The sequence below is a fragment of the Hylaeus volcanicus genome, chromosome 8 (assembly GCF_026283585.1).
Source record: "Hylaeus volcanicus isolate JK05 chromosome 8, UHH_iyHylVolc1.0_haploid, whole genome shotgun sequence".
Lineage (NCBI taxonomy): Eukaryota > Metazoa > Arthropoda > Insecta > Hymenoptera > Colletidae > Hylaeus > Hylaeus volcanicus.
Window position 1 is genome coordinate 1750183 of NC_071983.1, and position 12365 is coordinate 1762547.

At 31.3% G+C, this 12365-nt stretch overlaps 5 protein-coding genes across 8 annotated transcripts in view; 3 read left to right on the forward strand and 2 right to left on the reverse strand.

Moving 5' to 3' along the window:
* The first annotated feature begins 2 nt into the window (after positions 1-2).
* Positions 3-1794, forward strand: LOC128881455 (uncharacterized). The gene is made up of 4 exons (XM_054132498.1): positions 3-141; positions 262-563; positions 828-983; positions 1069-1794. Exons 2-4 carry the CDS (start codon positions 538-540, stop codon positions 1457-1459), a joined length of 573 nt encoding a protein of 190 aa, XP_053988473.1. The 5' UTR covers positions 3-141; positions 262-537; the 3' UTR covers positions 1460-1794.
* A 146-nt stretch (positions 1795-1940) lies between these two features.
* LOC128881454 (neuferricin) lies at positions 1941-5062 on the reverse strand. 3 transcript variants are annotated; one of them, XM_054132497.1, is made up of 5 exons: positions 5038-5062; positions 2973-3041; positions 2764-2904; positions 2509-2695; positions 1941-2448 (listed from the first exon to the last, which is right to left on the reverse strand). In XM_054132497.1, the coding sequence occupies exons 1-5, from the start codon at positions 5045-5047 to the stop codon at positions 2259-2261; spliced, it is 597 nt and encodes a 198-aa protein (XP_053988472.1). In that variant the 5' UTR covers positions 5048-5062; the 3' UTR covers positions 1941-2258. The 3 variants fall into 3 exon arrangements, with proteins under 3 accessions (XP_053988472.1, XP_053988471.1, XP_053988470.1); XM_054132496.1 differs by lacking the exon at positions 5038-5062 and having other exon boundaries at positions 2764-2874; positions 2973-4264; XM_054132495.1 differs by lacking the exon at positions 5038-5062 and having other exon boundaries at positions 2973-4261.
* LOC128881452 (gametogenetin-binding protein 2-like) lies at positions 4339-8450 on the forward strand. Its single transcript, XM_054132493.1, has 12 exons — positions 4339-4631; positions 4774-4959; positions 5588-5778; positions 5854-5997; positions 6071-6283; positions 6356-6559; positions 6640-6808; positions 6888-7052; positions 7127-7216; positions 7302-7562; positions 7643-8047; positions 8117-8450. The coding sequence occupies exons 2-12, from the start codon at positions 4870-4872 to the stop codon at positions 8291-8293; spliced, it is 2109 nt and encodes a 702-aa protein (XP_053988468.1). The 5' UTR covers positions 4339-4631; positions 4774-4869; the 3' UTR covers positions 8294-8450.
* Positions 8451-8592: 142 nt separating this feature from the next.
* On the reverse strand, positions 8593-11079 carry LOC128881453 (3-oxoacyl-[acyl-carrier-protein] synthase, mitochondrial). The gene is made up of 3 exons (XM_054132494.1): positions 10660-11079; positions 10164-10544; positions 8593-10073 (listed from the first exon to the last, which is right to left on the reverse strand). Exons 1-3 carry the CDS (start codon positions 10856-10858, stop codon positions 9331-9333), a joined length of 1323 nt encoding a protein of 440 aa, XP_053988469.1. The 5' UTR covers positions 10859-11079; the 3' UTR covers positions 8593-9330.
* A 304-nt stretch (positions 11080-11383) lies between these two features.
* Positions 11384-12365, forward strand: part of LOC128881450 (telomerase-binding protein EST1A-like) — a 112209-nt gene continuing 111227 nt past the window's right edge. For both annotated transcript variants that reach the window (XM_054132489.1, XM_054132491.1), the window contains exon 1: positions 11384-11825. In XM_054132489.1, coding sequence (XP_053988464.1) covers positions 11777-11825 — 49 coding nt within the window. In that variant the 5' untranslated portion in view covers positions 11384-11776. The remainder of the gene's footprint in view (positions 11826-12365) is intronic.

The window sequence follows — 12365 nt, forward strand, 5'->3', positions numbered from 1 at the left end:
AGACGCGGCAGCTGATTTTCCCATTCAATCATTGGTTATGTTGTTGGGTACATTGTTATATATCTATATAGTAGCAGTTCTGCACACTAGTGCTAGGAAGAGAGCGTCGATTATTCTTGAAGTTGAAATTTAGTATAAACGGTGAGGGTGAAATAAATAAAATAAAAAATCGAATGATTATACAAGAATCTGTTTATAATTATTCTCGACGAAGATGTCTTATATTCAAGTCCATTGCATTGTGTATTCTGATCTCTACAGATAAACAAAGATTTTATATCGATGCATACCGTTTGCTGTAGCTTACAGTACTGTAAGTAAATAAATGACAAATTCTAAACTTCAAGGGGTTGATGAATATTAAATTTCAAGAAGATTATCTGCTTGATCGCATTGAAAATTTGTATTATACATGGACGTGTTGAGTATATCGTACTTTTGAAATTAATGAGTACGTTTTATGTACATTACGAATATCACAAATGAATATCTTCGAATAACTTTAAACGAAACGTGTAAATAGTTTAATCTTTACAAATGGACGGATCGCAGTCTCACACAGCGTAAGTTTCTCGAAAATTTGACACTTTTAATAAACTATGGTTTTATCAATTTTTGTATACATCTTCATGTATATGTTGGTAATATTTTTAAGCCACTTTTCCTTTAAATAAATAAAGTAGAAGAGAAATTTGTTATTGAGTTCCGTTTTTGATCATAGTTATTATTTTTCCAGAATTATTTTATTCAAATTGCATGTGAATATTTTACAATCATGTGGTTCTTAAAAAGTTCAGTTTATTATTAATATAAACCATTTTCTTCAGAGAAGTGACACAGGATGTAGCTGACAGTAGCTTACCAGCAGTAGTGGCTAGTTTAGAGATGCTTACAGTAAATAGTAATTTATCAACATCAGAAAATAAAAGATGGATCAGAAGGAAAATATCTGTACCTGATTCAAATGAAAGTCTTAATAGAAGGTATAATGATGTTTGTAATAGTAAATCATAAATTAGGTAAACATAACATTAGTTTATTACATGATTTATTTGTATGTATCATCAGATGCAGTTTAAGGCCAAGGAAAAGAACAAGTATAGAGATGGAAAACGATGACAAAAAAAGAAAAACACAAGGGCCAAAAGAAGAAGTTAAGGAATATTATTTAAATAAAAATTTAAAGAGGAAATTGAATAACTTGGAAACAATTTATGAAGAAAAGGATGACTTAAATGAGAGTTCAATGCATATGAGTATAAAGAGATATAAACGTGTTATACAGTTTCAAGAAACACCATCAGATCGTAAGATAAAAAAAAGAAGAGCGAAAATTAAAAAAGTTTTCGGATCAAAAGTTAACTTCAAAGGAAAATGCGCATCTATGCAAATGATGCTTGACAAATTAAATGGTATTAGAGTAGAACCTCCAGCGATAATTGATGGTGAAACAAAATGAGATTGTGCAAACAATAAAAATGTACAACATAGAATGTTCTATAGTTAAAACAAAAGCTTCTTAAAGGAAGCATCTTTTATCTAATAAAATTTAATGATTCATTTATAATACTGTTTTTTCAATGTTTTGCAAGATTTTTGAAAGTTGTATAAAGTAGTTAAGGGAATTTGTGTTCTCATTACAATACATTACCTGAAACATTAAGGAAAGAAATTAACACATAATACAAGTTGTGTTATATATCCACTGATGTGTACTTATACAGTGAGATAAATAATTTTTATATTACAATAATAATTAGTCTTTAGTTACATGTAATATTATCATGTCTTGAACATGATTTACAAACTTCAAGTCACTTTGTACACTCATGCACACGTTTACTTAATTATTATTTTAGCGCATTTATATCGTATTGTATTTAAAGAATGTATTGTATAGCACTTGCCTGTTGTAGGCTCGTTTTCAAATTTGAGATTTATGTTTATTAGCATAAAACCATTCCAATTACATCCCAAGTAATAATAAAGAAAATTTCAATAAACTTACAGAATAACACGAATTAAAAAAGACTGATGAAATAACAAAATATAAATATTCATTTAATATCTTACATTTTCTAATAACTAAAATAATAGACAACTATATGTATTCTTTTCTATAAATATATTTTGTATCACAAAGTATGTACAGGTGTATTTGCTGTATCAAAATATATAAACAAATTATTCATTTTCAACGTGAAACAGTATCGTTTCATAAATGCTTTAGATAGAGAACAATAGCGTGCTTCTATCCACTATAAATTATTTATTTTCACAGCACATTTTATTGCTGTCTTTGGACATCCATCGTACTCTCTGATCATACCTTTGGTCTCCTCGTATTCTTTACTATCAAGCTTAACACATGCACACCTGTATTGTTGAGAATTTGGAGATTCAAATAACATTCTTGGTACACCAATCCATTCTCTTTCTATACCTCCACTAAGAAAAGAAAACATTAATAATTTTAATGAAGCAAAGTATTTTGCATAACATGTATACCTTCTTTTAGAACACCATATTACAGTTCCAGATTCTGCTTTCCATTCTACATTACATGGTGGAAACATCCTTTTTCTATGCTCCTCTTCAAATTGGTTTTTCTTAGCATGTATCAATGTTCTTTGTATTTTGTGGAATTCTTCAGTTGGAGTACCATCTTCATTATAATATCTACCACTTAATTTTCCTATGCAAATAAAAAAATGGATAGTTCATAGTTATTCATAAATTCCTATTGTAATTTTTTACTTTTACCTTTGTAAATATAATTTTCATTATAAAATTCTACCCAATCATACAATGCTTTAACTTGTTGTACAGATAATGAAGAGACATCATCTGTTAAGCCTTTATCATTAAATTCTCCTGTAATAAAGGCCAACGATGCATCACGTCCTATAAACATCTATATTTTATATATCCTTCAAACATTAATCCAAATGAAATGTTATTACAAACCATACCAGTAAAGACATGATAAGTTGCACCAGGCCCATAGTGTTTTACACCTTTAGTAACATCAAAAACTTGACCTAAAATTGAAATATACAAACCATCTTTTACGTTTGTATATTTCTTGAGTTGATTTGATGTAAATATTTTTGGTTCTGTATTAGGTTTTGAAACTGAATTCGAATTTCTATTCAGAGTAGAATAAATACTATCAATAAAGTTCAATCCTTTTTGCATAAAATTAAAGTTTATTTCGTTGAGATAATCGTGCGAGTATAGTAAACATATAGATGCGAACATTGGCAATAACCAAACATACTTAGTCAACATAATTTCTTCGATATTTTCTAACATTCGTTAAGAAAGAGTTGCTTGTTACAAAGATGTTTTGTTTAACGTAAGTAAAAAACTAAATAATGAAGAAATTAGAAACAATACAGTTAATATAATTGTTTAAACATTCGTAATATATTTAATACAACGAACGAATATATCAGTATATTCTGCTTTAACATATCTGTATACTATCTCTCATACTTTTTGCATAAGTTTCTTCACGAAAGAAATCCAATAAGAGGAACGATCATTTAAACGAATGTAAGAAAATGTTTGAAAAGATTTCATATTACTGGTCTGACATATCAGAAGCAGTGCCTTTTGGTGCCTTTAAATGAAACGGCGGGCTATATAAATATTGCTTAATAGTCTAAACATTTTTCGTTATAACAGTTCTTTAATATTATATACAAATACGACTTTTTACGAAGGTAGATATGTACAAATGTATGCATATATACGTCCTTTAGATACATATATAAATTTATGTTTGTGATTATATTCAAAATGATTGTCTACTTGATAAGGAGAGATTGCAAGGGGAATTGCCAATTTTAACGTTTTCTTTAGCGAATTTTCAACGAGAATGAATTTAATTATACTAATACATATAAATTTTGAAGATAGTTAACGTTAAAAAATATTGCAGAGTAAGTAGTGTACTGGTTTTCAAATCCAAGGTCATGTGTTTGAATACCTTATTTAGATATACTCTTTTAAACAGTTTTTAACAGTAGTTTATTATAATACAGACTATTCTTTAGATTTATTTATTCAATTTCATATTTTATTGTATATTCTATTGTAAAAATCGTTTAGTGAGGTGACGTCGTTATGAATAAATAATAAAGAGTAAAAACGTTGACTATCACTGCAAAAATGACAAATAGTAATAATTATTAAAGAAGTAGCGTTTAATTTTTCGAGTTAAAAAATTCGAAAGTATGAACTTCGGGCGCCTTTGGAACTTATTACGCTACCTCCTTTGCCAACTTGGCATGCTATACTTTCTTTCTTGTTTTAAGTAGTCAATGCGCACCTTCATCAAATCATTAACGACAAATATCTTTGTAAATACGCATTGGCAGAAACGGTCAGACACGTACACCTTAATTTTCGTTCTAGATTCAGGAAAAAAATACGTTTGTTGAAATTGGCGACTCTACTCATCTAACTTCTTGTCCGTGAATGAGTGTACCAAGTCTACCAAGATAGTACGTTTAATCAGGATGTCGATAGTCGTATGAAAGTCTTTTGTTTGATACGATAGACAAATTGTTCTGCGAGGACTTTGTACTAAGGAAGATTTCATAAGAAAAAGAGATTAGGAACAGGTACGTGTAATTAGTATAAGGATAGGATGGTGCGTAGAGATGGAAGCGGAACAATGCACGCAGGGCGGAAGTGAGAAACCACTCGTTGCAAATGGCAGACGTATGATATCGTCTACTTATTTTTCTGGTGTAATCGTGGCAGTGGACTACAATTATAACGTGATTGCACATCGTAACCATTTAGAAGATTTAACGTTGTTGCATATATAATCGTCGTTAATTGAGAAATCGAACAGCGATGGCGAAGCTGGTGAACGTTTGGCGGGACGATGACCCGGTCAATTTGACGCGAAGACAAATGCCGTTGATTGTCGATGAGAATCTCACGGTGAGCACTATTCTTTACCGTTATTTTTTTCAGACACAGCCTCGTTCTATCGATAACTAACAGCTTAATAGAACTTACGTAATGGCATCCTATGATATTTCTGACTTAACCTAAACAGAGCAACGAATGCATGCCTGTGGCATAACTAATTAGGTGTACTGTATTTAGTATCTGTATCCTGTTTAACAATAGCTGATTGCTGACACTCGACACGATTTTTGTTTCTAGAAATTGTTAGTGACTTGTTTTCCCATTCGTCTTATTATTACAATTTTAAATTCACTTGTTATCTTCTGAAAATAAAGAATGTCAAAATGAATTGTTTTTTGTACAGTTTGATTAGATATAATCTACCAAATGGAACGAAAGCTCGAACCATAATGTTAATTACTGCTGTGCAATGAATTTTCTTTTTGGTATATAATAATGTATACCATATGTACAAATATACGATTTTATTGAAAGTTTTTTGATAATATTTGTGTACTTAGATATTGTGTACAAAATAAAAGTTTTCTATCGTGTTTGGAATAAAGAATTCAGAGTCACAAAGTTGAAAAAAAAGTAATTTAGATTTAGTCTTTGATTGTAAAGGTACAGATAAATTTAATTTCTGCTTTTTCTGTAGATGATTATGGATATAAACGGTTTGGGAGCAATCTGTGATAATCCATTAGCTCGCGGTAAAAGGCTCGATGAATTTACTATAATACTTGATATGCTTACAAAAGATGAAATAAAAGCATCATTTAAAATTACTTGCAAGGACATGCTTGCAATTTTAGGTCAAGCTGTACCATGTGTTGGTTGTAGGAGAAGGTAAAAAATCTTGTAACATGTGCATACATTAATCAATGTTTATCATTTGTCTTATTTAATATCTTATGTATTTAGTGTGGAAAGATTGTTCTATGACCTTATGAAGTCAGGACACCCAGCATTAGATCCTTTAGTAATTACACCTGAAGGTTTATTGTCTATAAAAGATGATGTTTTGGAGTCACCACAACTACTTTGTACAATGATACAAGGTCATAGGTAATAAACTATCTATAGAAATATATTAGCTATGTGCACACATAATATACAAAAACATTATTGTTTACCATAGTGCTAGGTTGAACAGTTTAGTTGAAAGGCAGCCCAGAAATAAAAAGTCCAGAAGATGTGTATTGCACTCGTTAGAAATTCAGCGTATGAGGCCACTTCCAACTGCTTGGAGAGAAGTATGGGATTGTATGGAACTTCCATGTCGTCAAGAACTTGCTTTAATAGAAACTGATACACTTGATGCTACTTTGGATACATATTTACGCAAACATCGGTAGGTTCGCCGATTTTCATAATTGTACTTAACTTTTTAATGAACCATTTTTTACCATACACATTGTTACAGTTTCTGTGGCGAATGTCGCACAAAAGTGCTGTTGGCCTCTTCTCTATTAACAACAGAACCTGAACCAACAAAAGAAAAGGGCTATGTTGCAGCTTTATATTCTGGGATCAAACGTTGCATACGTGATAGACATGTACATTTACCTACTAGCACAGTTTATATTAGTACTCTAATTGAGCGTGCTCAACCCGAACTTATGGGAAGGTATAGATTTATAAAATTCTGTTATTTATAGTTAGTTGTACTGTAGAATTTACTTCCATAATAATTTTCTTGTATTGTAGGGAAAGACACGCTAAAACATTAGAAATTGCTCAGGAAGAGGTACTTACATGTTTAGGAATATGTGTTGCTGAGCGTTTACATAGGGTTCATCGACGATTAAGAGAAGAAGAATCTGTATGCAAAGTATTAGCTGCTGTTGCAGTAGATGCACTGGCCAGGAATTTTCAAGTATAATCAATAAAACCATGAATTAAACTACCGCTGAATTAACGCATGTATTTTCATATGGTTAAATAATTCTTTACAGATGGCTATTGAAGTTAAACAAGGTATTTCTCAACTAGAACTTTTATATGAGGAGTTAACAAGGGAAGAAATAGCAAAGCAACAACGACGTGAAAAGTTACGTTTGAAACGGAAGAAGAAGAAAGAACGCCGATATGAGACGGAAGAAAAAGAAAATACATGTGATGTATGTCGTTTATAAATTCAAATTTCTAAAACTAATAAACGTAATTAATTTTTTATTTAATATTATATCTTCAGTGCTCTAGCAAAAGACAAAACGGTAATAGCGAAACGCCGTGTGTTTGTGCAGATTCAAAGCCCACAACTCAAAATATAGACCGACATAAGGTAAATAGAGCAATATTGTTTTTAATTGTGCGCGAGTGTATACATATTTATCAAAGTGTAAGAAATATATCTTTGTTTCTTTAAGCTACAAGTATTAGATCCAAAAAATAAGGGACCACCTACATGTAAATGCCCGGACTGTATAAAGAAATCAAAATCTAGTGTACCACAAAGTCAAACTCAGTTAGCATTCCCTAAGAAATCGTCAAACTCGCAAAAAAATGCAGTTAAAAAAGGTTCTTCTGAATCGAAAGGGAAAGTTACTACAAATCAATCAAAGAAGAATGACACTTCTGCTAAGAATCTTTCCGAAGAAGAACTATTTGAATCGTGTGAATCGTGTAAGGTAATAATTCAGTATATCAGTACTTGTTCTACATATCCTTTGACGTGTTTTATATGACTTACATATCGTTCTATATATAGGATTTTTCCGAGAAAATTGAAGACGATCATTGGCACAGCCTGGAAGACTGTAAAGATCCAGTGGCTACGGAAATAGTAGATGCTTGGATAGGAAAACCAAGCAAACGATATAACATGTGGATAGAAATGGAAACACATTTTGAATTATCGATGTCAGAAAGGAAGAGTCGCTCTTCGAGTGAACGGTCGTCGCAAGATTGCGGGTATTCCTCGGAACATAATATTAGCAGTTCTTCACTTCCTAGTACACCAGAAGGATCTGAAGTAGCTTGCAGTGATGGATGTTGTAATCACGAAAGAGATTGTCACGATATACGGCCATCCGATAAACTTGTTCATTCCAATTCTAGCATCTCTTTACTAAAGGAAAGGGGTGGTGGTTTAACACTTACACAGATGTTAGAAGTAAGAATTTAGTGTGCGTGCTTATTCCAAATTTTGGTATCATTATTAATTCATTTAATTTCTTCTTAGGATTCCTATTTGTCAGATGACGAAGAAAAAGAAAGTTATATTCCGGCAGAGGAAGTGTTGGAGTTCAAATCTCGAATGTGCCAAGTTCTTGAGAAACGACAAGAGCTTCGTCAGACACTTAGAAAACGTTTTGCTATTTTATGCAGCCATCACAAACCCTTTATCATTCCTAACTAAAAATTCCTACTAGGTACAGTTACTTAATAGGGTACAATCTTTCTTTTTTACATTGATTTACTGCCAGTAGAAAAACATGAACGCAATAGATGTATTTTGGATAATTGTTATCATTGGAGGCCAGCCTTCCTGTGTGAATAAAATATCGTTGGAGAAGTACATCGTAAGAACATCGTATGATATGGTTTATCTGCAAGCAGAAAACTGCGTCTAATAAACTAGAGGTACCAAGAAATAATTATGCCTTGAATTTTTTTGTTTTCTATGCGGCTCAATTCATACAAATAAAAGACAACTTTGTGATGAAATTGTAATTATAAATGGATGAAATTTAGAATATAAAGTCAAATGTTAACTCTGAAAACTGGACTTAAAAAAATATAGACTGTTAAATTCATATACTACTAACTGTATTATATCGGTATTCAGAGTTAAGTGTGACTTACTTCTGTATGCTTGTATAATTAACCAGACGTAGTATGAGCACGTATTAGCCAGAAAATTGCAAATCAAAGTCGACTGCACGTATTAAACAATTGTATAAATGATCAATTTCATTAATTACTACATACTTTTAAGAATTTTATTTTGTTGAAAGTAGCAGTTTCAAGTTGCTTTTCTGCAAAATGAATATAAATGTAATAATATTAATATGATCGGAAATCATTAAAAAAAATGAATAAAAAATAAACGCATTTCATAATATATTATGTTATTCCAAATTACATTCTTTCTGTACAGCTTCATATAACGATCTTTGATATAAAAGTTTTTGTTTCTTTTTTTTTACGTGGTATATCACATAAGTTTCATATTGCATACAAATATTAAAAGTATCTAAGGCATTATAATTGTAGCTCAAGTCTCGAATATGATACGCTATAAAACCGCATTTTAGGTTAAATGAGCAAAATTATGCATATACATTTTCTGCAAATGCAATGTATGTATTAATTAATGTATACGAAGGAATGACTAGTTCGTATTATGGTGTGTATTATGCTTTTTCTCAAACTTTTTTTAGTTTGATAGTTGGGTTATTCATTGTACTGCGCTAAACATAAGCATGCATTTGTTCCCCCAAAACCAAAAGCATTTTTTAAAGCTACACGTCTCGATGTCGAATTCCAGAGTTTCTTTTCCTTAGGCACAAAATTTAAGGATGTTTCTATATCTATATTATGCAAATTTAATGTTGGTGGCATTATACCCTCTTTTAATGCGAGCATTGTAAAAGCAGCTTCTAAATTTCCTGCTGCTCCCAATAAGTGACCATGAGCTCCTTTTGTACTAGAAATAGTCACGTTTTTACTGTGTTGTCCCATGAATGATTCTATAGCTTTTACTTCGATAGCATCACCTATGGGAGTTGAAGTTGCATGTGCATTGACAAAAGTAATTTCCATGGTTTCTATACTAGCATCTTTTACTGCTCTGTCCATAGCTAATATAGCACCAGTACCATCTTCGCTGGGTGAGGTTAAATGTGCTGCATCACCAGACAAACCATATCCTAACACTTCTGCATAAATATTTGCTTCTCTAGCAAGTGCATGATTTAATTCTTCTAGCACTAGTATAGCAGCACCTTCTCCCATTACAAATCCATCTCTATCTTTATCGAATGGACGAGATGCTTCAGATGGAATATCATTTCTAGCAGTGCTTAATGCCCGAAGTCTGCAGAAAGCAGCTATAGCAAGGGGACTGATGCATGCTTCTGCACCACCACATACCATAACAGATGTTTCTCCCCCACGGATAAAACGAAATGCATCACCTAAAAATTGTTGATTAAATTAATGGTTATTCTTCAGTAGTATCAAGTTGCAAACAACGTAAATTTTACTGCATAGTTAATTTATTATACCAATTGCATGGGCTCCAGTTGCACATGCCGTCGATACACAGTGGTTTGGTCCACGAAAGCCATACTTAATACTAATTTGTCCTGCAGTCATATTTGGCAGAATCCTTGGCACAAAATAAGGACTGACTTTGTTATATCCTTTTTTCATGGCCTCATATGTTGTACATACATCGACCAAGTCTATCATTCCAACTCCCACAGCTACTCCTGTATCTTGTTTATCTTTTTCATCATCTGGTTTCCATTTAGCATCGTTTAATGCATCTTCAGTAGCTATCAAGGCATAAGCTGTGGCAAGACACATTGTACGTAATTCACTCTTTGTAAAATGTGAATTAATATCTAATTCATTAGGACCACTTCCCTTAGGTATCAATGCACCTATCAAAGATTAGTTTATAAAATTTGTAAAAAAAGAAAAGTAAGAGAAAAGGTAAATGAAATCTAATAAGTCTAATTAAAATATACTCCTCATAAATTGAAAAGTAAAACTTACCAATTCTACAAGGTAGTTTTTCATAATCTGGCTCAGTCAATTTGGTAACACCTGTCTTACTGTCAATGAGAGCTTTCCAGGCAGTTTGTTTATTAATTCCAAGAGGACATACTATTCCCATTCCTGTCACTACAACTCGCCGTTTTTTTCTTGCAGCGGTTGTTAGTGTACGACTAATACAAGCAAGTGGAGCAGACATTTGACCGGTAAGGTTGGAAGGTAATAGAAGATATATGTTTTAAGGTTAGGAACTATTCACTTTCACTGTTTGTGGACAAAATTTCGCATTTTATATTGTATAGTAATGTCTTTCAACTTCATTTTTATCACATTAATTAACAATAAATGTATATTCTCAACTTTGCTTCAAAAATCAGCAACGAAAACACTTTGTTCACACAGTGCAACAATACAACAATACAGTTGAATACAGTGCTAAGTCTTATAATCCCTAGAGTGAATTTATTTCTCATTTTATAGAATTGATTTTTCGTAATCAGAAGCGGGATGAGAACTTACTTGACATTATTCGTAATTAATTTGTAGTTAGTTATCAGAAATGATAAATCGTTTACGTATTTATACATAACGATCATGTTTAGTAGTTTTGTTTTGAAAGATTGTTAGTTGAAACAATTTTTCGTGGATTTCATATTGGCGCCATAAAGATACAGTAGTATATTATTTGTTTTTATTATATTTAATTATTTAATGTTACAAAATGTTAGTTTGTCCTTTTTTCAAGTAGAAGAATTTCGTACAAATCAAATTTGTTTTAGAATGTTTAAATTGCACTATTCAACAGTTATAAATTATTTGATTAATCGAATAATCTATAGTTGAATAGCACGTATTTTTAAAAAAATTTCTGACGTTTGTAACAATAAAATGTTTAAATACTGAAATTCTAGTAACTTGTATGTAGCGATATAAAATGTTGATTTGAAGTCTTTTAGGTTTATATAGGACTAAGATAATAATGTTTATCTTAGTCAATCGATGATATATCTGTCGATTTCAAGTCTCATTTATTGACTGAGTGCACGATTAGAAGTTACATTCGTATGCATTCGTGTTCGTTGATTTTATAAAAATTTTGATATGATTGTACTTCAATATGGCGAACCGCGACAAAGGACGCAAAAAGTGGGGAGGATTTTTACAAGGTACCTTGGATAAAACGATATTAACAAATATTATAAATATCTTAAATTACAATTCTACGGTTATACTTTGTGTGTGCATAATTAATAAACATGTATGCTTCCCTGCAATATTGTTGAGTGCATTCGCAGAACTAACCTCACCAAACAAGCTAACCTAAAAATACAGTAGGGATTATTATGCTCTGATACGTTGTGAAATTTTATTAGAGTAAGAATTAGAATTAGCGTAGTTTGTAATTTCACTTAGACTCGTCTAGCAGATGTGAAATTGTTTAAAACAGATATAGATTACATAACAATTATATCTAATTTTTGTGAGTTGATTGTAACTGTAGTTACTGTCAAGAGTGTCAACAACCACTACTGAATTATTATTATTAATAAAACATCATATTTACTGATATTTGATAATTATATACAAATATAATTTCGTCATTTTGTGTCTAAAATCCAATAAATAATTGATGTAAAATGTATTAAACGTACAAACATTCTTCATATTAAATGGAGTTATCTTCTGATGAAATTTGGAGCAAAAAC

Coding starts and splice junctions, on each gene's coding strand:
- LOC128881455 (XM_054132498.1), top strand. CDS start 538: ATGGACGGATCGCAGTCTCACACAGC. Junction 564..827: donor GGATCGCAGTCTCACACAGC/GTAAGTTTCTCG, acceptor CATTTTCTTCAG/AGAAGTGACACAGGATGTAG. Junction 984..1,068: donor AATGAAAGTCTTAATAGAAG/GTATAATGATGT, acceptor ATGTATCATCAG/ATGCAGTTTAAGGCCAAGGA.
- LOC128881454 (XM_054132495.1), bottom strand. CDS start 3,315: ATGTTAGAAAATATCGAAGAAATTATGTTGACTAAGTATGTTTGGTTA. Junction 2,905..2,972: donor AACTTATCATGTCTTTACTG/GTATGGTTTGTA, acceptor AGATGTTTATAG/GACGTGATGCATCGTTGGCC. Junction 2,449..2,508: donor ATATGGTGTTCTAAAAGAAG/GTATACATGTTA, acceptor TTCTTTTCTTAG/TGGAGGTATAGAAAGAGAAT.
- LOC128881452 (XM_054132493.1), top strand. CDS start 4,870: ATGGCGAAGCTGGTGAACGTTTGGCGGGACGATGACCCGGTCAATTTG. Junction 7,563..7,642: donor AATCGTGTGAATCGTGTAAG/GTAATAATTCAG, acceptor TTCTATATATAG/GATTTTTCCGAGAAAATTGA. Junction 8,048..8,116: donor CACTTACACAGATGTTAGAA/GTAAGAATTTAG, acceptor ATTTCTTCTTAG/GATTCCTATTTGTCAGATGA.
- LOC128881453 (XM_054132494.1), bottom strand. CDS start 10,858: ATGTCTGCTCCACTTGCTTGTATTAGTCGTACACTAACAACCGCTGCA. Junction 10,545..10,659: donor AAAACTACCTTGTAGAATTG/GTAAGTTTTACT, acceptor AATCTTTGATAG/GTGCATTGATACCTAAGGGA. Junction 10,074..10,163: donor AACTGGAGCCCATGCAATTG/GTATAATAAATT, acceptor AACAATTTTTAG/GTGATGCATTTCGTTTTATC.